At 40.6% G+C, this 23,515-nt stretch overlaps 1 protein-coding gene across 1 annotated transcript in view; it reads right to left on the bottom strand.

Annotated features, from left to right (window-relative positions):
• The window catches only part of CADPS2 (calcium dependent secretion activator 2), a 486,663-nt gene that overhangs the window by 89,899 nt on the left and 373,249 nt on the right, over window positions 1–23,515 (bottom strand). Inside the window, exons 15-16 of the mRNA XM_054725984.1 lie at window positions 21,770–21,833; window positions 18,525–18,648 (exon numbers count right to left, since the gene is read on the bottom strand). Of these exons, the coding sequence (XP_054581959.1) occupies window positions 18,525–18,648; window positions 21,770–21,833 (188 nt within the window). The remainder of the gene's footprint in view (window positions 1–18,524; window positions 18,649–21,769; window positions 21,834–23,515) is intronic.

The following is a 23,515-nucleotide window of genomic DNA, read 5'->3' as shown; positions in this document are numbered from 1 at the left end:
TGCTAAATTTATATGGCAGATATTTCCTTCTTAAAAAATTCAGGTGTCTTACTTTCTCTGGAGACCATGTTTCTATTAGAGAGGAGTTTAACTTATTTTTATCCATTGTGTAAGCCCATCTTTCTAACATCACCTCGCAAACAGCCCATCCTCTGCCCACTGTGTTTTGGTCCCACTCTAGTAAGGAGGAAGCATGTCAGGGTCCCATACACAGCAGGCGTTTGAGTAATGTCATTTCGCTCAATGTTGTTATGTCGATGACATTAGCTCGTTTATATCAATTAGCCTGTGGTAAAATGGGTTTCCTTGTATGTCGCTTCACGTTGCAGAACCTACTGAGAACAGTAAGGGAGGACTTAGTTTACATGAGTCTCCCTACCTTCCCATTCTGAGTATCTGCCTTATTATGGGCCTTGGTGATTGTCTTCTAATTTGCCTTAGTATCTGGCAAGGCAAGTCTCCACACTCTGTTCTCTTCTTTCTCTTTTTAAAGTTGACTTAGTTATTCAGTACCCTTTATTCTTCCACTTAAATTTTACAGTAAACTTACAAAGTTCTTTAAAATACCCTTGGGATACTAATGGAATCTGGGAGAGAGCTTATCCTCCTATATAATAAAAGGCTAATATGCAAATTGTCCCTATGGGCGAGAGTTCAACTGACCGGGAGTTAGACGTGCGCTGACCACCAGGGGGTGGCACAGAACACGGCAGGCATCGGCTACGTGGTGCTGGCAGTGGGCAGCAGTGGAGATGCTGCCATCCCGATGGGGCCCTACGAGAGCAGGACTGCGGCAGGATGGTGGAGGTGAGTGGGCGGCGCCAGGCCAAGGTGGGTGTGAGCAGAGGCCCTAATCACCCTGCCTGTCACCCCACAGATGGGCCCTGATCACCAGCCAGGCCTAGGGACCCTACCTGTGCATGAATTTTGTGCACTGGGCCTCTAGTATATTATAGTACAGTATCAGTTCACCTCTCTTAAAGTCATGGGCTATCCCTACATCTACTTCGATTACTCTCTAGGACCTTTATTTGAGTTTCAAATTTTCCTTAGACTGTTAGGGAATCTGAGAGATAAAAACTATTTTCATAATAATACTAAGATGGTTTGCCTTTTTACTCTGTTCATATTTACAGTGATGATGCAAAAGTAATGGTGGGTGAAACTGCTATTGCCTTAGGGTGAAATGAGGCTAAACCATACGCATGATTGCATTCTTTACCACCATGCACTAAAAAAACTCACACAGCAAAGGACAAGAACAGTTTTCATACAAATGCCCTGATGAAACAGTAAAAATTATTAATTTTATTGAATCTCTCCCTGAGTATATTTTTAAATATCATCTGTGACAAAATGAGAAGTTTGCATAAGTCACTTCTGCACTGAGCTATCATGATTGTCTCCAGGGAAGGTATTGTGTGATTGAGCTGAGGGCTGAACTAGCTGTTTTTTTTTGTGGGTTTTTTCTTTCACAGAGAACCAATTTTAGTTGAAAGGAGTACTGATGAACAAAATTATGGTTTTTCAGACTTGGCTATTTGGCAGACGCATTCTGAGAAACTAAGTAAACCTGTCACGTTAAGGATAATAGACAGTTTTTGTTTCCACTGACAAAATTAAGAGCTTTCAAGGAAAAGAAGAATTTTAGAAATCTGTCATGGGATTGACAGCTTCCCAATCCTTTAAAACATTACTGGTCGGACAGGTGATATTAATTAACAAGGGACTTTTCTGATATAATAGCCTTTGTCAATATTTTCCTTGATCAATACACGATATCAAAAAATTGTGCATGGTGAAAGATTTATTCAAAGTGCATGATAAACCATTTGAATTTAATGAAGTAACATGAAAAATTCATGATATGCTTTCAGATTCCACATTGCAATTAACCTGTAAGAAACTATTTATTACTTGTCAAGTTTTGATGCAATATCATAAAAGAAAACCACAATTATCTAAAAAGTCTATTAAAATATTCCTCCCTTTACAACTACTTATCAGTAGGTGGCCAGATTTTTTTTCATATACACCAACAAAAATATTATATTGCAGTATACTAAATGCAGAAGCACACAGGTGAATGGAGCTGTCTTTTATTAAGACAGCTGTTAAAGAGATGTGCAAAAAAGCAAGTTTTTTTCTACATGGGTTTTATAAAGTTAAGAAACTTTCTACGACTATATTGGCATAACAAAATTATACATGACTATTGACTGGAGATAGTCACAAAGTTTCACATACTTTTTCCTACATCTACTGAGATGATATGATTTTTGCTGTCAGTTTGCTGGTTTTCTGATGTTGAACCACTTTCATGCCTGGAATAAACTCCATTGGGTATGATGTACTATTTTCTCTGTTGGGTATTGTGATCATATATTTAGGAATTTTGCGCAAATGTATGCTTAAGGTAAAATGAACCTGTACTCACTCTCTATTTTCTGTTGTTTTTATCAGGTTTGGGAAACAAGATTATATTTGCTTCATGAAATGAATTGATCAGCTGTCACTCATTTCCCATTTTATTGAAGTTATTTTGGATACAAACTATTTCTTCCTTAAAAGTTTGGTAGAACTCAGAACCAAAACCAACCTGGCTTAGGTATTTGGAAATTGAAGATCTTTGATTCTTTGATAACTACTTTAATTTCTTTAAAACTTACTGGCCTATCCAAGTTTTGTTTCCCATACTGATTATACCAACATACAGTTTTTCAAAAAATGTGTTCATTTCATCCAGACTTTCAATTTTTGTATTTATTCATAATACTTTTATTTCCTGTTTCTTGTCCCTTTAGTTATTTTCCTCTTTCATACCGTATTTATCTGCATCTCCTTTTTTCTTAAACAGTCTGATGGAAGTCTTTTTCTATTTTTATTCCTATCCTACAGATTATTTAGCTTTTCTTTTCTATTTTTTTCTAATTCTTTTTTTCTTTATTAAGGTATTACATATGTGTCCTTATCCCCCCATTGCCCCCCCACCCCCCCATTCATGCCCTCACCCTCCTGGTGTCTGTGTCATTGGTTAGACTTATATGCATGCATACACGTCCTTTGGTTGATCTCTCCCCCTTACCCCCACCCTCCCCTACCTTCCCACTGAGGTTTGAGCATCTTATCGATGCTTCTCTGTCTCTGGATCTGTTTTTGTTCATCAGTTTATGTTGTTCATTATATTCCACAAATGAGTGAGGTCATGTGATATTTATCTTTCTCTGACTGGCTTATTTCGCTTAGCATAATGCTCTCCAGTTCCATCCATGCTGTTGCAAACGGTAAGAATTCCTTCTTTCTCCTTTCCTGCTGCCCTCATTCTGATCCCCCAGGTCACTAAAAAGTTCTGCAGCTGCATTCATTCTGTATCCCATCTTTCCTACAACTATTTTCATACCCAATATTTCCACTTGGTTTTTCATGACTTCGCATCCCTATATTATATATATTTTTTAAATAAATCTTTATTGTTCAGATTATTACAGGTGTTCCTCTTTTTTTTCCCCCCATACTTCCCCTCCACCTGATTCCCCAACCCACCCATGCCCTCACCCCTCACCACTGTCTTTATCCATAGGTGTAAGACCTTTGTCCAATTTCTTCTTACACCCTTCAGACCCCCTTCCCCTTGAGAATTGTCAGTCCACTCCCTTTCTATGTCCCTGATTCCATTATATTCACCAGTCCATTCTGTTCTTCAGACTTTTTATTCACTTGCTTTTTAGATTTACTCGTTGGTAGGTATGTATTTGATGTCTTTTTGTTGTTCATAATTTTTATCTTTACCTTTTTCTTCTTCCTCCTCTTCTTAAAGAATACCCTTCAGCATTTCATGTAATCCTGGTTTGGTGGTGATGAACTCCTTTAGCTTTTTGTTATCTGTGAAGCTCTTTATCTGACCTTCAATTTTGAATGATAGCTTTGCTGGGTAGAGTAATCTTGGTTGTAGGTACTTGCTGTTCATCACTTTGAATATTCCTCCCTGCTTGGGATTTGGTGATTTTGGAGCTGTCTAAATTGGTTGCTAGGTTAAGCGGCGATCCATTCATATGCAAAAGCCGCTGCTTGGAGCTTGGGTGAGTTTGTAGGTTGTGCAGGGCGGGGTCTCAGGGCATCACTAGGCTAAGGCATGGCAAACAGCAATGGCTGGGAGCCAGCCTTCCCGCGTCTCTGAGCGCGACCCAGTGTCTCGTGCCCCAGCGCAGCCAACAATTATTCCTCCGCACAGCTCTGCAAGCAAGCCACCCTCACTTTCCGACCCAATGGCAAACAGTCCAGAGACAGAGAAGCATCGAGGATGCTTCTCCCCGTAGGAATTTGGGTCCCGTGCGTTTCCCCTTCAGGTTGAAGAAAGCAACGCCCGCTGCCAGCTGGGATCCGCCACCAGCCCATATCATGTGTGCGCCCCGTACCTCAGCTTTTCAGCATTTGTGTCCTGAACGCTCCTCTCTCTTTCCATCTAGTTGTGGGGCTTCCATTCAGCCAGCCCTCCCGTGGCTCTGGGTGATAGAGGTTTTGTCTTTTAGTTGTAGTTTTTGAAATTGTTGTGCACGGCCGCCATTTAGGTGTTTACCTACACCGCCATCTTGGGTTCTCTCCCCTGTATTATATTGTAGTATCTTCCTGTAGCCCTTTGTAAATACTTATTATGTTCAATTTAAATACTTGCTTCCTAAGTTCTAACTAGTAGATACCATTTAGTTTATTGTCTTTTATAGGGACTGCACTCCTTAGCAGTCTAATTATTTTGGCTCGAGAGCTCATGATTATTTGGAGGTAATGAGGCAGGGATGATGGGCAGGCCTGGGTTGCTTGGTGGACTTTGATGAGAGAGAAGCTTCAGCTCCAGAGCAGAGAACCCCAGGCAATTCAGAACCGATACTGGTAATGTCCTTTTCCTATCAGTCGATTAGGCAAATCCTACTGACAGGGAACCTTTGGTTGGTTATATTAAAAGCAGCAGCACTTGGGCAACAGGCTCCTCAGGTTGCATTTCACTAGGCTGGGGTGGGGGGTTGGAATGCAAGTGAATGGGGTGACTGCCCAAGGGTGTCTCAGCCCATTCCTGTGCCCAACAGCTCACTGCAGAACAGCTGCAACCTGTCTTGATAAAACTACAACAACTGACCACCAATCCATTCTACCAATTCAATGGCAAAAGGTAATGATCAGATTGTTCAAAGGCAATGCAAAGGAAAGCAACAGAATTCAGAGACTTACCCCCTTCCACTCTCCCTTTGACAAGCCATACTGCAGATCTGGTGTAACCCCCACCAGAAAGATTAGTGAGATTGCAAGCCAAACTTCCTTGGGCAGAGAAGTGAAGATGAATGAAATGAAGTTGAGTGTATACATTTGGCCCTCAGTTCTCCATCTGTGGATTCAACAAATTGTGGCTAGAAAATATTCAGGAAAAATTGTTCCATTGTTGCTGATGTGTACTATGTAGTTAGGTTTACAATGGCTGCATCTGTACTGAATATGTGTAAACTTTGTTTTTCTTGTCTTTATTCTATAAACAATACAGTATATCAACTTTTACATGGCATTTACATTGTATTAGGTATTATAAGTACTTTAGAGATAAGTTAAAATATGTGGGAGGATGTGCTTAGGTTACATGAAATGCAATGCCATTTTACAAAGGGAACTGGAATATCCATGGATTTTTGTATCCACAGGGGGTCCTGGAACCAATGGTCCTCGGACACCCAGGGACACTGTACACTGCTCTTTGGATGGCAGCTGGGAAGAGATGTATAGTTCAGGTCAGGGCATTTTAAAAGGAGATAACATGGTGATAGATGGAAGGAAAATATGTAGAAAGAAGACAGAGCTAAAAGCCACAGGGAAATGAAGAGATATAGGATGGAGTAAAATCCATCCAGGAAAACATGGGGTGAATATCACAGGCAGAAGAGCTGGCCTTGATGGGGAAGACACCTCATATTTCCTGATGCTGCAGAACAGGACACAGAGGTAGGCATGGAGCCAGTAAGTTTTAGGAGCAGAGCTAGAAAGCTGAGGTGGGCTTACTATGCTTACCAGGTGGAAAGGTAGCCACTGCCCTCAAATACCCTGTTATGTGTCATTTAAACTTAAGAGCCAGAGCCTATGATAGCCTGATTTGAAAAGAGAACATTGTTCAAGATTGAATCAAGGTTTCATTTTTATATGGGATTAGCTGTGACCATCGCTGATTGAAATTGTCCTTATCCATTACAACTCGCCCTACAAAAATAAATTATATTTAAAGAAAAAGGAGAGAAAGGATGGATAACTCATTGACAAAGACTGTGGATAAGGTCACAGAACAGCTTGGCAGAGGCCGACGCAGAGTCCGAGCGGGCAATATTAGTTCCAATATAAGATGGGAAGCCACAAGCAGAGCGCAGCATGAGGTGCTACCAGCGGTTGCTTTACATGGATGAACACTTGCCCAGAATTAAACTCAGATAAAACAGAAAGGATGGTAAAGGAACGCAGACTCAGAAACAATTCCAGAGGAGAGAGAACTTGGTGGCCTTAAACATCTCCATGGCTTGTCTGGAGCTGACAGAATGCCTGTCCTTGCCTTTGGTCACTAAGCTATGGGTAAACAGAGTATGGAGTGTTGCAAGCATCCCCATCATGTTGCCTCGGTATCTGAGGGTGCTCCTCGTGTCCTCATTCGACTTTTCACTTACGTGGTTAGTACCTGAGTATGCAAAGAGCTACCGTGACACTGCACAGCACACTCTTCCTCTGTTTTCAGCTAATAGAAGGTATACGCAGAGCTTCAACGCACTGTCACATCGCAAAGTGTCTTCATTTGCCTCTTCTAATAACAATCCCTGCAACTCCTGTTTATTTGTCCCCAAAACATCTATTTTAATCTTCACCTGAGGATATGTTTACTGATTTTAAAGAGAGAGAAAGGGCGAAGGGTGTGAGGGGGGAGGAAAGAAGAGGGAGAGAGAGAGAGGAGAGAGAGAGAGAGAGAGAGAGAGAAGGGAAACACTGACCAGCTACCCCCTGTACCAGTATGTGCCCCTACCGGGGATCAAACCTGCAACCTAGGTATATGCCCTGATCAGGAATCAAACCCTCAACCTTCCAGTGCACAGGACGATGCTCCAACCACCTGAGCCACCTGGCCAGGGCCCCAAAACATCTTTTGATACACAGGAATTAATCTGTTGACATTGTCATGATAACCAACTGGTGTGAACACAAATTATATATTGTTGGGTTGTTATCTTGGATGGCTAGTGTGGTGGTGGCAGAAAAGTTCAGCAAATAGACTAGAAACCCTCATTCACTCCAGATCAGATGTGGGAAAGGATGAAGTGGTTTCGTATTACTTACATAGTACTTGAAAGGGAACCTGATGGTAATACGCGGAGGTGTGCACACTACCTAGATTAAGGCTAACGGTGTGGCGAGGAAGTGATGTTAATGACATCTAATTCAATGTTGATGAGAACATGTGGATAAGAATAGTTCAAAGTTAAGTTTCAATTGTATCATATTAGATGACAGGAATCAAAGTAATTTATTGCTATCAGAAAAAATTACCTTCTTAAATAACCTAACTCGTTCATTGGACATCTGAAAAATACTCATAGTTTTTTTTTTAATGTAGAGCACAAAAATAACTTTTAATTTGGTCCCTACCCAGATGATCACAGACACTAAGTCAGTGTAGCTCAAGCAATGAGGTTTTACTATAAACATACTGCTTTACAAACGAAAAACTTTGACCGATTTATATGATTTTCTCAGTCTAATGAAAAAGGTAGTAAGTCATTTTTTTCTCTTAGAGCCAATTTGTCCCTAAATCATTAGGTGACTCAGAAGCAGAAATGGTCACCAAGGTTTTACTTTTAGGCAAAGGTCTATCCTCCAAAAAAATCAAATTGATAAGAAATCACAACTTTTAAGAGAAAACTGTTATCCTAGAAATATTAGTACATCGTTACTCCCTAACAAAAGGTATTTCCATCAACTGTGCAGTATTTTTATATACTTCCTTTTGTAAACACACATCCTTAAGCAGGGCAGGTTTTATTTATTTATTATTCATCGCTACTGACAATGAGTGCCAAATTAAAATGCCACCCAGATGGCAAACACATCCTAATGACGTAAGCAAGTCACCACAGGGCAACTTCTCCTCTCAGAGACTGTCAGCAGCACGGCCCTCTGGGAAACCATCTCTGTCCCACTCAACTGAGACTGAACTTGAGCTCGCTGGGGTTAGACCGGTAGCCTGGCAACCAGAGGCCCAGCCAGAACCTCACTGCACAGAGACTCTGTCTGTTCAATCCATGCTACCTTTTGTTTAGGGCACCTCCGAGTTCCTGGATTCACAGTGAACCCAGGTCCTAAATCTATGCCAATGATCTCAGGTCAAGGCAAGCCCTCAGTTGTGGTTCTCACCTCTTTTGTCGTAAGTCACTATGTGATATGTTGTTTTCAGGAAAAAGATGGGACTAATATTAGATGCATTATTATTGTTATTGTCTATAAGAAATCCATCAAATTAAAGACCAAATGGTTTCTTCGTTAAAAATCATAGTGAGTTTGCATCAACAGGCATGTGATTACAAAGACAATTAGGAAAATGGGAAATCAACCCAGAAATCAACCCAAAATGAATTTGCCTATTGAGTATGATGTTGGTTTGTCATACTTTCAATCTTAGGTTATAAATAAAAAGGATCTTACTATTAAACCAATAATAGAGTTCATGATAAAGTTAAACCAAAGAAGAAAGCTAGATGGTTTTGCAAGAGTGTAAATCTTAAACATTTCTTAAAATAAATAAAAAAACACATGAGCTTTCTAGAAATTTTATGTTCTAAAAAGAAACTGTTCTGGTAAAACACATGCAAATAGTTTGCCAAAAGGGAAGAAGGCACTTGGATAAAGTTAATTTGTTTTATTTCATCTATTCTGAAGTTGTGAAATCCCTTTCTTCTGCAAATGTATGCTGCCAATGGAGAATTCCCAAGGATGGAAGCGAATAACGAGTCAAAACTGGGCATCATGCTGAATTACAGAAACAACTGAGCCAGGTGAGATGACTAGATATTGGTTATGTAACTGCAATCTACAAGGTCTGGCTTCTGCGATTCCAAGTTGATGCCTCCTTGTCTCTCCCCCAAATGACATGAAATCTTAGTGTAATTTGTTTCCATCTTGTTACTTTTTAAGTGGTTAATTTTTGCTCTACATTGTTCATTATTCAGCAATTGGTTTGAATGAACCTTCGGCCAGCTTGCCAGTTTACAGGTGTTCTCTCTGCTACAAATAGCATGATCATTCTTTGTGCCATATACTCATTCATTTGCACAGTAAATATTTATAGGGTACCACTTTTCTTGGGAGGCACTTTTCTTGGCATGGGAGATGTAGCAGCTATTAAAATACAAAAGCCCCACCCTTGTGGGGCTAACACTCTAGGACAACAGTCGGATGAATGAAGTATCTTACATGCTAGGTCGTAAGTGCGATGGAGGAAATTAAAGCAGGGAAGAGGGAGAGATACTCTGAGTTCGGGGGAGGTGGCACATTTTAGTCACTTTCTACACCTGACTCTAAAGATGTGTGTGTGTGTGGTGGGGTGGGGGGTGGGGGATAAAAAGATTTAGATTCTGGAGCCCATTCTCAGCCCTACACTAGGAACCTGTCCTGCCCAATTCAGCAGCCACTCGCCACACATGGCCAATGAGACCTGCAATGGGGCTACTTTGAACTGAGGTGGGGCATGAGCGTAAAATACACACCGAGTTTCTCAGACATCGTATGAAAAGGTAATGTAAGGTATCTCATTAATAACGTATATTGAATACATTTTAAAATATAATCTAATAATAGACAAATATGCAAATTGACCGCACCTTCGCTACACCTAAGCCACGCCCACCAGCCAAGCCACGCCCACCAACCAATCAGGACGAGTATGCAAATTGCCCCAACAAAGATGGCGGCTAATTTGCATATCAAGACTGTTGAAAGAAGCCAAGAGCTGCAAAGGGGAGTAAAGCTTCAAAGAAGCAAGCAAGCCAGGGGGGCGGGGGGAGGAGAAGGGAGGAGCAAAGTCAGGGCCGTAGGCGAAGGGAAACGCGGGCAGGCTGGAGGAGAAGGCGGGGCCGGCGGCAAGGGCGGAGCGGAGGCGGGGCCGGGGGCGAAGGGAAACGCGGGCAGGCTGGAGGAGAAGGCGGGGCCGGTGACAAGGGCGGGGCAGAGGCGGGGCCGGGGGTGAAGGGAAACGCGGGCAGGCTGGAGGAGAAGGCAGGGCCGGCGGCAAGGGCGGAGCGGAGGCGGGGCCGGGGCCAAAGGGAAACGCGGGCAGGTTGGAGGAGAAGGCGAGGCGGGCGGCAAGGGCTGGGCGGAGGCGGGGCCGGGGGCGAAGGGAAACGCGGGCGGGCGGAGGAGAAGGCGAGGCGGGCGGCAAGGGAGGAACGGAGGCGGGGTAGAGTGCAGCAGGAAATCCCATTGCAGGAATTTTCCTGCAACGGGAAAGCTAGTATTAAATATAATAGATCATTAATATTCATCTCACCTGTTTCTTTTTACCTCTTTAATGTGACTGCCGGAAAATTTTAAGTTACATGTATGGCTTCTGTCATATTTCTGCAGACACCACCATTGAGGACTCCCTTTTAAGTGTCCATGTCTCAGTTGTAACTGAGAGCAAATTTAACTTTATACAAGCTTACCAAGAAAGGGGAGGAAGACACAGGAGAATAAGAAGATAGCACTATGATTATATAATAGTTAGACAGTGGTTTATAGTCTTCCACTAAGCTCTGTGACCACAGCCCAGCTGGCCAAGTCTCTGCTTCAGTTTCCTGAAAAAGTAATCATAATAGTAATGGTATTTGTTTAAAGAGTTATAAGGAATAAATGAATACATGTAAAGTGCTTGGAATAGTGCCAGGCACATAAGAGTTAATTATTAAATACTAGAGGCCTGGTGCAAGAAACTCGTGCATGGGGGGTGGGGGGCGGTGCTCAGCTAGCCTGCACCCTCTTGCAATCTGGGACCCCTCTGGGGATGTCCAACTGCCAGTTTAAGGCCCGATCCCCGCAGGGCCTGTGGGGATCGGGCCTAAACTGGCAGTAGGACATCCCTCTCACAATCCGGGACTGCTGGCTCCTAACTGCTCGCCTGCCTGCCTGATCGCCCCTAACCACTCGCCTGCCTGCCTGATCATCCCCAACAGCTCGCCTGACTGCTTGATCACCCCTAATTGCTCGCCTGCCTGCCTGATTGCCCCTAACCACCTCTGCCTGCCTGCCTGGTTGCCCTTACCACTCACCTGCCTGCCTGACCGCCCCTAACTGCCTCTACCTGCCTGCCTGATTGCCCCTAACTGCCTCTGCCTCGGCCCCCGCCGTGGCGGCTTCATCCGGAAGGACATCTGGAATGATGTCTGGAAGGTTGTTTGGCAGTCCAGTCAAATTTGCATATTATGCTTTTATTGTTATAGATCATTACTTTTTGAAAAAGGGATCCTACAAATGTTAATTAACCCTTGACTTTTGTACGTGGCTGAAGTGTTTATTTAAAAAATGCCACTGCTTCAAATCAGACAGCCTTGGAGGCAGAGCAGCCAGTGGAAAGAGCATGCAGAGGGCTCTGGTGTCTGAAGGACGTGGGTGCAAATCTCAGTTATGTTGAATTTTAATAGCAACAGTACAGCCTTGTGCAAGTTACTTTTTCTGAAGTCTCAGGTACCTCTTTTGTAAAATATTTTGGGTCAATTTGTGGGTTCTCTGTTCTGTCCCATTGATCTATATGCCTATTCTTGTGCCAATACTGGGCTATTTTTTATTATAATTGTGATCCCTCCTACTTTGTTCTTCTTTCTCAACATTGCTATGTCTATTTGGGCTCTTTTTGATTCCACATAAATTTTTGGAGTATTTGTTCTAGATCTGTGAAACATGCCATTGGTATTTTAATAGGGATTGTGTTGAATCTGTAGATGGCTTTGGATAGTATGGACATTGTAATTATGTTAAGTCGTCCAATCCATGAACACGCTATGTGCTTCCACATGTTTGTATCTTCTTCTATTTCTTTTTTCTATGTCCTGTAGTTTTCCCAATACAGATCTTTTACCTCCTTGGTTAAGTTTACTTAAAGGTATCTTATTTTGTTGTTGTTGTTGCGATGGTAAATGGGTTACATTTAGAGAAACTAAATACATACATAAATATATATATAAATTATATATATAATTTTTCCTCTTTCTGAGAATTCATTATTGGTATATAAAAATGCCATCAATTTCTGGATGTTAATTTTGTATCCTGCTACTATGCTGAATTCATTTATTATATCTAGTAGCTTTTGGTGAAGTCTTTAGGGTTTTCTATGTACAATATCATGTCATCTGCAAATAATGAAACTTTTACTTCCTCCTTTCCCATTTGGATACCTTGTATTTTTTCTCCTTGTCTGATTGCTGTGGCTAGTACGTCCAGTACGATGTTGAATAAGAGTGGTAAAAGCAAACAACCCTCTCTTGTTCAAGTTCTTAAGGGACTTGCCCACTGAGTATGATGTTGGCAGTAGGTTTGCCCACTGAGTATGATGTTGGCAGTAGGTTTGTCATATATGGCCTTTATTATGCTGAGGTATGATTCCTCACTTTGCTGAGAGTTTTTATAAAACACTAGTGGCCTGGTGCACAAAATTCGTGCACAGATGGGGTCCCTAGCCTGGCCAGTGATCAGGGCTGATTGGGGCCTTCCAGCTGCCAGCAGGGCCTTCTCTCTTACAGGCCCCTCCCCCAGCCGGCCCTGCCTTCCTGCCAGACACCAGATGGGGCCTTTCTTCTGGCTGCTGGCCGCCAGCTGGATCCTGCTGGACAGGGGAAGGGGCCACGGGAGGTTGGCTGGCGCAGGGAGGGACCAGGGGAGGTTGGCTAGCCACAGGAGGTTGGCTGTGGGAGCGCACTGATCACCAGGGAGCAGTTCCTGCATCAAGCGTCTGCCCTCTGGTGGTCTATGCGCATCACAGCAACCAGTCATTCAGGCCGTTCTGGCAGCTTAGGCTTTTATATATATAGATGGGTACTGGATTTTTTCAAGTGCTTTTTCTGCATCTATTAATAGGATCATGAGATTTTTTAAAAAATATATTTTTATTGACCTTTTACAGAGAGGAAGGTAGAGGGATAGAGAGTTAGAAACATCGATGAGAGAGAAACATTGAGCAGCTGCCTCCTGCACACCCCCCACTGGGGATGTGCCCGCAACCAACGTACAGGCCCTTGACTGGAATCGAACCTGGGACCTTTCAGTCCTAAGGCCGACGCTCTATCCACTGAGCCAAACCGGTTTTGGCAATCATGAGATTTTTTTATCCTTCACATTGTTTATATGATGTATCACATTTATTGATTTTTGAATATTTTACCAGCCTTTCATCCCTGGAATAAATCCCGCTTGGTCATGGTGAATAATCTTTTAAATGTATTGCTAAATCTGATTTGCTAATATTTTGTTGAGGATTTTAGCATCTATGTTCATCAGGAATACCGGCCGGTAATTTTCTTTCCTTGTAGTCTGTTTATCTTGTTTTGGGGTTAGGATAACACTGGCCTCATAAAAAGAGCTTGGAAGCATTCCCTTTACTTAAATTTTTGGGCATAGTTTGAGGAGTATTGGTGCTAGTTCTTCTTTGAATGTTTGGTAAAACTCCTCTGTGAAGTCATCTGGTCAAGGACTTTTGCTGGCTGGAAGTTTTTTTTATTACTTCTTCAATTTCATTAGTTAATATTGGTCTATTCAGGTTTTCTGATTCTTCCTGATTCAGTTCTGGAAGATTGTATGTTCCTAGGAATTTGCCCATTTTGCCCAGGTTGCCCAATTTGATGGCATATAGTTGTTTGTAATATTTTCTTACAATCCTTTGTATTTCTATGTTGTCAGTTGTTACCTCACCACTTTTGTTTCTAATTTATGTGGATTCTCTCTTTTTTTCTTAATGAATTTGGCTAGAGGTTATTCAATCTTATCTTTTCAAAGAACCAGCTTTTGTATTTTTTTTCTTAGACTCTGTGTCATTTATTTTCACTCTGATCTTTATTATTTCCTTCCTTCTGCTTCCTCTGGGATTTTCTTATTCTCTAATTCTTTTAGTTTTAAGGTTAATTTATTATAGATTTTTCTTATTTCTTAAAGTAGGCCTTGTAGTGCTATGAACTTCTCAGGAATGCTTTCACTGTGTCCCATAGATTTTGGGTTGTTGTGTATTCATTTTCATTTGTTTCCAGGAAGTTTTAAATTTATTCCTTGATGTCATTGGTAACCCATTCATTATTTAATAACATGCTATTTTGCCTCCATGTGTTGAATATTTCTGAGTGTTTTTATTATAGCTGGTTTCTAGTTTGAAGAGTTGTTTAAGGAACTACTGACGCAATGTAAATAAAAAAAAAATCTTTGGAGCAATAGGCAGTGGTTAGAGAACATGATGACAAGTCTTGGGCAGAATTTTACTCTTTTCTACAAACTAACAATGGATAATGATTATAATGCCCTAGAGAGTGCTGTTTGAAAGTCTTATCCAGCATTTGCGCTCTTACACATTCAACTGATATCCTCATTTTTACTCACTTTTCTAAGCACCCTAACATCATTTCTAAGTAACCCTGTTAACTCACAACCAAATGCAACTGAAGGAATAGAAATACATTTCTTAAAAACCTCTCTTCTGTTACTTCAGAACATTCTTCACTTGAGATTAGCTTTCTGTTCCATCCACTTAAATTACCGAGACTACTCTCATTTTTTTCTCTCTTCTCTATGCAAGCATTTAATTTTTAAAAGGCCTTTTTCCTCATGTCAGGCTGTCCAGTTGAGCAGAGGTGTGGATGTTCAATGCATGTGAAGGAAAGGCTTCCGTCTGGTGGCAATGAGGTAAGAGGGGACGACAGCACATGTCCTTTCCTGGGCTCTTTAATGGGAACAGGGCAACAGTCTGCGCCCCATCCTTCCTGAAGGTGCACTGTGACCCCCCTTCGTATTTCACAGGGGAAGGAGCGGAGCCCTGTAGGCGGGGGATCAGGACACCCGACTCTCGTCCCAGGTGGCCTCCTCATTTACTCTCTGGCAGTGGGAGGGCCACTAACAACCCTGGACTACTGTGTGCAAACTATAAAAACTGTGTTCACCACAGCAAGGTTGTGGGGATAAAGTGCCATAGAGGTTTTGAAAAAGTTTGTTAAAGAGCACTGGACTGTTGCTGTCACAATGGGCTGTCATGAAAGGGACTGGCAGTCTCATTCCTTTTTCCTAATTCATTTTTTTCTAAAGTGCCCTTTGGCGACCATGATAGGTGTGTTCTCCTCCCTTTTCCTGGCTCTGAGTGTTTTGTCCCTGACTCTCGGAGGGGTCAAATACTTCAGAAAAAAAAGGAAAGAAAAATGTAGGGAAAAAAGGAAAAAGAAACAAAGCCTTAATAGAAGACTTCAATTAAAAACAACCCAAGCAAACTTGTCTATAACACTGCATGCAAAATTTGACGAAATAAGCAAACTGGGACTGGAAAGGTTCATTCATCACTCTTCTCTTTCTCCATTGCTTTCAGATGAAACTAACTTCTTGTCCCTCTCCAAAGTATTAAGTGCCTGCTTCATGTCAGTGGCATAGTCCTGGATGCTGGGAATACAACAGTGACTTTGGAATACAAGTTCAGTCAGGATCCTGCCTTCATGAGGCTACAGAGGAGATAGGTAGGATAAATAGGTAACAGCAAATGTAACTAAAATAATTCCAGCCCTGGCTGAATAGCACAGTTGGTTGGAGTGTTGTCCTGATGCATCAAGGTTGTGGGTTTGAACCGCAGTCAGGGCACATACAAGAATCAACCAATCAATGCGTAAACAAATGGAACAACAAATCGATGTTTCTCTCCTTCCCTTCTCTCTATTTCTCCCTTCCTCTCTCTCTCTCTGAGTCAATAAATAAAAATATTCAAACATAAAAGTTACAACTGTGATAAGTGACACTAGAAAAAAGTAACAAAACCTTTCAAAATCGACTCTTTCCCAGCAATTTCTTGAGATGGGATTTCATAACCTCTGCTCCTCCCTATGATTAACAACTTTCCAAGTTAAGAGCTGCTTCCTTTTTATTTAACAGCATCGGTGTTTCTCACTCTCATGTTATTTTTCAGGAGTGATAAAGGAAAGATGGTCCTCTTTCCTGGTTGAAAGAGCTCTTCAAATACTGGCAACAGCTTCCAAATAAGATTAGCGTCTATGCTTAAAAAATAACGCATAACATTAACACAGCCTCAGGTGTGTTTTGCTTTGAATTCATATCAGAAACGTGTGCTGAACTTTTACAGAGATAAATGGCCTATACGTTTCCCTACAAAGCATTCTCGATAGTTCTGATAAAATCAAAGTTTTCTCCACCATCTTAAAATGATCCAATGGGAGTCCTGAAAAGGGAAGGGCTACTCATAATATCAAAACACAGCAGCACCACGTTAGAAATAACACGTGCATGCACAAGCATCTGTTACCTGTTTCCTTTTCTGCTGGGCCTAAAACATAAGAAAAGACAGTTTAGGAGAGAAGCAAACTCCAGCCATGCTGCTCACATAACACAGTAGGCCAATCCAGCCGAGAAAGGTAGCCCACTTCCCACTAACTTAGATGTGACTTTGTTCTTAGTCTGATCCTAAGCATAAAAGAAAAGCTCTTTATTTTTTAAGACACAAAACAAAGGTGGGGGTGGGGGAGGGATAATAAAAAGCATAGAAGCTTTTCTCATCCAATAAGCATGCCTTTTGTTTTTTGAAAAGGAGACTGCTCAGTAGTCCTACCTGACTAGATTTCTAGGATCCATTTCCTAGAATATTCTCAGATAGGAGAGGGTACGTTCCAGGAAGTATTAGGTAATGGTCAAAATAATGAACTCAAATAGACAGTTAAGAACAAAAATAATAAAATAGATCCAGACCAACAGAAGCATGGAGCAGGCTGACAAATCTCAGAGGGAAGGCGGGGGTGGGGGTGTGTGTGTGTGTGTTGGGGACAGGCAATAGTGTGGTGAAGGCCTGGGGGTGCAGGTGTGAGGTGGAGGGGGGCAAAGGAGGGAAAAGTGGGACATCTATAATACTTTCAACAATAAAGATACATTTTAAAAAAGATTTTCATCGTTTTTTTTTGGATAGGATTCATAATATTTAGATAAAGCAATACTGTATTTATTCAGGTTGTCCACATTTTTCTCATTGCCAGATTTGAAAGGTTTTAATATGTCTACTTTTATATTAATTCTTTCAATCTGTGTACGTAACACCCATTATTCCCAAAACATGAAAACTGAACGAGTATTCAAAATGTGAAAACCAATCTGTTTATCTTCCACTTTCCCCAAATGATCTAATATTCATTGCTTGTGCTTTAACACAACATGATATCATAATTAATGATGTTAAACTGGTAACTAAGGAGGTTTCATGTTGTTACTCTCGTGATATAATATTGGTTGCTATAGTGATGGGATGGCTTTTTTGTTAATCACTCAGGAGGTTGGTTATCACATGCTTGTTAGAAAGCTTGATCAGATTTGGAGAGAAGAAAGGATATAACACAGCCAATTATAGTCACCTTTTCCATTGTCACCATTTTGATGAAACTATTATAACAGCATCTAATTAATACATTTATAATTCATCATGTAAAACTTTATATTAAAAGTGACTAAATTTTTTCTAATGATTTACTTTTTATAGTTAGACATAAATATTTGACATTGCAAGCTTTTTTCCTCCCTAAGTAAACGATACATGTATTGAACAAGCTAGTTTTATAATCAAAGTAGAAAATTTAAGGTCCTTTCTATTTTAATTATATCAATCAAAGGACTGTTGAGTAAAAACTGCTTGTGTGACTTGGCCACAAATTTCAACCTACTTATTTCTAAACATCTTAAATGACAGTTTCCTCAATGAATAAAACCTGAAGAAAGAGAAAAAAATGCACAGTCCTCTCAAGAGATCTAATCTTCCAATGCATCAATATACTGTAAGCAATTAAAAGTTGCAAGTAATTCTATCCATTTATTTCAGCCCTCATGATAATCAACAAGTTCACCCTTCTCTGAGTGACACTGCAGAATAGAAAATAAAGTTATGTAATACTACACTGTTACTGATCAGGAAAGAATACACCGTCCATAGTTTAAATGTTAGACATACTTACAGTAATGCCAAAAAACACAACCCATGAAAACACCTCTTGGTTTCTTGCAAACTCAAAATAAGAACAAAGGACAACTTAAGCACGAATCCTGGGTCTTTCATTCAAGCAGAGTCCCAGGAGGCATATTAAAGCAATGAATAGGAAAAAGCTCTTCAGTTCACCAGCTGAGATTTTAATGAGACATTTCCCTTTGCCAGGGCACAGGTTTGTTCAGAAAAGGAAAGGGCTTCTCACAGAAAATTCAGTTAATAGGCATTGTTGGCTCTCGCTGCCACTTCGGCAATTGCTCACTGCACTGACCTTCTATTTTGGCATATTCTGTGAGTCTAGTGTAATTGATCAAGGCGGCTTTCTCCAGACATTTTCTGACCACTTTTTTCACCTCTTCTGCTGGTATGGGAGTGGCAATATCTTTCATTAAAACCTGGGGGGTGGGAGGGTGAGAGAGAGAGAGAGAGAGAGAGAGAGAGGGAGAGAGATTGCATAAAACACTAAAAACAAATTATACAAATTGTTCTAGACCTGACTATTTATTAGTAGGAGGGGTCCTAGGTAACACGGGGGAAGTAATTAGTCGGCACTTCACAACTGGGAAGTAATCCTCTAATCTTGGCTCCTCCTGCCGAAGCCTCATTTGTGCACATCAAAACCTCCCACAGGCCAAGCCACCATTCAGTGTGACTGTCATTCTTCCCCCAGGGACCCATGACACCATTAGAGCAGCTGTTTCAGATCAGGATTACCATCACTGGGACAAGCAATAAACAAAGTTTGTCCTCCTATCTCTTAACTTCAAAGCTTTAAATGTTTTGAGCAACATAAATAAAAACAATAACAAAACTCCATTAAGAAGAAGCATACTTTTTGTGCTCTATAAAAATCAAGACCACTGCTTTCACTAATTAAACTTTAGTTACTATGATCTACTCACGAGGGAGAAAACTTCTTTGTCTCTGTGAAATGTAGTTTCAAGTGTTGAAAGACATGGAAACTTTCTAATTTAGAAAAAACTGATTATTCTCCATTGGGTTCCTAAATTGTGTTTTTGGACTTTTCCCTTTAAAAATATTACTATTGGTAAGGGGGAAATACAGTTATATCCATAATTCAAAATACAATGTATTTAAACACTCATTTAATGGCTGATAACTTTCCTTAAAAATTTCCTAGTGATAAAACTGCTCACAATAAGTTCTGATTACACTATTAGTCAAACTCTATTTTTCATAAAGTTAATGGCTTTATCCTGATTTGCTTACATTCAAATTATAAAGTATATAGCAAAATGTTACTATAAAGACGACGATACTTAAGTGTTCTTACTATCCTATTAGTCTTTTATTGGGGAAGAAATAATGATAGAACATGAAAACACCCATTTCCTGCTTCATTATTTCTTTCTATTTCCCTAAGTCTTGGCACTAAGGATCTTATAATCTCAAATGTATTCAGTGGTTCTAGCATTGGTGATCCTGACAACGTATTTTAATTTTGTTAGGCAAAGTTTCCTTTTGAAAACAACAAATTGCATCATTTGAAAGCTTCCTCTCCATCAACTTCATTTATTCATCATACTCTCATAGTACTAATCTTTAAAATAGACACATATTGGCACTTTATTTTTGAACTAAACATTAGACTCTTTATAGTCAGAAAAATCTTTCCACTTGTAGTAAAAAAATGTACAAGCATTAACATGCACTATTATTTTTATGAAATTTGAATATCAGATTAGTTTTGTACCATAGGCAGAATTATAAACTTTTCCACTAGGCCTTACCATGGTAACAACCTTTTAAATAATAGAAATAAGTAGCTGTTAAAATTAGAATGAGGTGAGTCCAGGGTTGAAACCAGGTAATATTTCTTACTAAGTAACAAGAATTCACATGTAGATTTTATTCTATTTTGCTAAGGGGTCAGTAAGTACAGAGACATGAAAACTAAGATAAGGCTTTTACCATTCCTCCCTCACTTCAGCAAGAGACATGATTAGTGACTACAACTGCAATAAAGGTCACTGTCCATCCTGCCCCCTGTCAGTGCAGGGCATGGGGCATCACTGCTACCACTAACTCTTCCCTGCTGGGGGTGGGGAGGGGAGGAGGGAGCTCTGCCATGGAAACCAGCTCACAGAGAGGCTGGTACCCAGGATGGGACGCGGTTCCCAAAAGTAAAGCTATCTTTTAGGATTTTATCTTATCCATGTACCTTAATGAATAGGATGAGACATATCCTTTGAAAAGCTTGGGTTGCATGCAGCTCTTAATATTACAAAAATTCTAATTAAACAGATAATTCCTACAAGAATATTTCTTTCACACAATGCACAGTAATCAAGGATAAGATAGGGATATGTAGATGAAACCAATTTATATGTGAAAGACCTCAGCAACTAGTTCTAGTCCTCATCTCCCAAGCCTTTAAATCCCTAAAATCCCTTTGGGGTTTTCATTGAGGTGCTAATAAACAATGCAATCTAGAGTGCACTGGGCTGAAAAACGGACAGGAACAAGTGCTTGAAGTTGATTAATCAGCATCAGAATGATCAAATCATGGGCCATAGGTGATTCCTACATATTGTTCTTTTTCTTTTTTTTTAGGGAGAGTGGAAGAGAGAGGGAAAGACAGAGAGAAACATTGATGTGAGAGAAACACATTGATTGGTTGCCTCCTGCACTAACCCCGACCAGGGCCCGGGCTGGGGTGGAGCCTGCAACCGAGGTACCTGCCCTTGACTGGAATCAAACCTGGGACACTTGGGTCCGTAGGCCGATGCTCTATCCACTGAGCCAAACCAGCTAAGGCATAGACATTGTCTTTTAACACTGATAAGGAATAGGAACTGGCCACCCACTTACCTGTTAGCTTCCAATGAGCATATGAAAAGTTTTATAAACAGATGAAAATGATACTTCCCTTTCAAACCTAATCTATCACAAAAACAGGAGTGGAGAATATACTTTCATTAATAAACCAATTTTCAGCATGGAATGAAACCTTATTTGCTATTTATTTTTTGAGGGGAAATGAATTTCTACAATTTGTGAATTCATTTAGAGCAATACACAGATTGAATTGAAATAAATTCTGAGATGATTTTAGAATAAAAAGAATGATATGTTTGTGAATATTAAATGATAAACTCTTTTAGGTATGAGGACTATGACAGGTAGAAGCACAAATAAGTCAGGGGGAATGATGAGACAACTGTGAAGTCTGAAAAACAGTTCATTATACTTGACTGAAAAAAACTACCACACCTATTTCATGATGGGAGGAAACAAGATTAAAAAACAGAAAATTGCCAAAAAGATGCCATCAACTTAGCATATGAGGCCAAGCTGCGCTTCAGAAAGGCTTTGGGAGGAAGAAGCAGGGGATAGGGAAATTCTGAAGATAGCAAGGAAACGTGAGAAGTTGGTGAAACACAATGGACTCAAAGGAGAGCACACTCCTGAGGAATGAGACTGTCTGCCTGGACAGCTGAGACACCCAGCAATTGACAGCGTGAAGAGTATTTGCAAAGTAATGTTCAAACATACCCTTTCAAGTAAGGAAAGTGTAGCTTTCAGAGCACCTTCAGGTCGTCCAAAGGGAAAGCAGTATCTTCAAAAACAAAAGGAGGAACAAAGGTCAAACCTTTAATATCCAAACTGTTAAACCATCCCCTCTTCTATTACCTGGCATGACAGAACAATGACAAGTGGTTAAAACAGCATCGGCCCATCCAGGAAACTTTTAATGCTGATGTTCACCTAGTCCCATGATTTAAATGTCTTAATAAGGGTACAAACTACAATGAAAAAGGTTCTAAAGTTTTGATGACACATGTACATAAAGAATATAATAATCAGAAAAGAACCGCTAGGGTTATATGAGTAAAGAGATACTTAAAAAGCATTCCCTAATAGCCCAGCCAGTTTGGCTTAGTGGACAGAGCGTCTGTCTGTAGATTGAAGGGTCTTGGGTTCAATTCCGGTCAAGGGCACATGCCCAGGTTGTGGGCTTGATCCCCAGTGTGGGGCATGCAGAAGGCAGCCGATAAATGATTTTCTCTCATCACTGTTTCTCTCCCTCTCTGAAATCAATAAAAAAATATATTTTTTAAAAAGCATTCCCTAATAATTTCTTTTCTATGATAACATTGAAATGACTTCCCCCATTTATCCCTGTGGTTTAAGATGGAAACACACAACTGACATAACTTCTAGGACCAACAAAGTTCCAGCTCCCCTATCCCCTCACATTTGCCTGTTCACACTGGTGTCTAACTCTCCCTCTTCCCCCCACAAAACACAAAACCCTTAAGCCAGGAGAGTCATTTATCCCGAATCCTTCAGGCCTGTGCATCCGATACACACCCACAACTGAAGGGCAGGTATTGCGGATGCTCTGAAGTCAGGGCCAGAGGCTGGGAGCTCCAGTGGGCTCCTCAGAAGTTACTGCCACATGGTGATGAGAGGTGACTGCTCTTTACAAGGGGCGGTGTGTGTGTGGGGGGGTGTTCCTCTTTAGGTCACTCCTGCTGGGCCTCCTGGCTTTGGTGAACCCTCCCAGACCACTGCTCCAGCTCCAAGGCCAAGTGCTACGAGCAGCTGGGCTGTCCCCAGGATGCACCTTACTCAGACTTAGAAATCTCCAAACCAACAACTTGAGAAAGTTTCCTTATTGCCACGTCCTTTGCCATTACTGAGGGACTTGGTGGACATATTATCTAAGATGTAATTCACAATGAAATTCGTTTCTCACACTATCATTTGAACAGGTTTTCCTAAAAGGCACTTGTGTTTTAAGTTGAATTTGTTTTATAGGACCGAATTTGAATGAAAAAGAAAAAGAAAGATTTCTTACAAAGCAGTAGTTGAATATAAAGCCTGAGTTTTAGTTTCATGAAACTTTTGTCTTAGATAAATGCAAATAAATGTCTTGTAAATCTAATCACTCAAATTTTTCTTCAGAATACTGTTCATTTCATGTTAAAAGTTTCCTTCACTTAATCTCATCTCTTTGCACCCTATTAGCCTCTTCTACACACAAAAAAAGCCAGGGCCAATCTATTTTGATAGTTTTCCCTGTGTAGTGGTGCTTCTTAGAGCATTAGCAAATTAGCAAAGTGGCTTTATCATTTTGTATACCATAAACCTTAATCCGAGTTTAAATAAAACACAAATTGGGTTCTTGTTGTCCCCTCCCCTTGCTTAAATCTTTTCAGTGTATTTGCATAATCCACTCATTGTCTTGCCTATTGTTTATTTCCATTAACCTGTGGGTGATGCATTTTATGAATG

The sequence above is a fragment of the Eptesicus fuscus genome, chromosome 14 (genome assembly GCF_027574615.1).
Source record: "Eptesicus fuscus isolate TK198812 chromosome 14, DD_ASM_mEF_20220401, whole genome shotgun sequence".
Taxonomy (NCBI): domain Eukaryota; kingdom Metazoa; phylum Chordata; class Mammalia; order Chiroptera; family Vespertilionidae; genus Eptesicus; species Eptesicus fuscus.
Note: the sequence above shows the minus strand (reverse complement) of the source record. Positions and strands in the feature narration are given on the sequence as shown.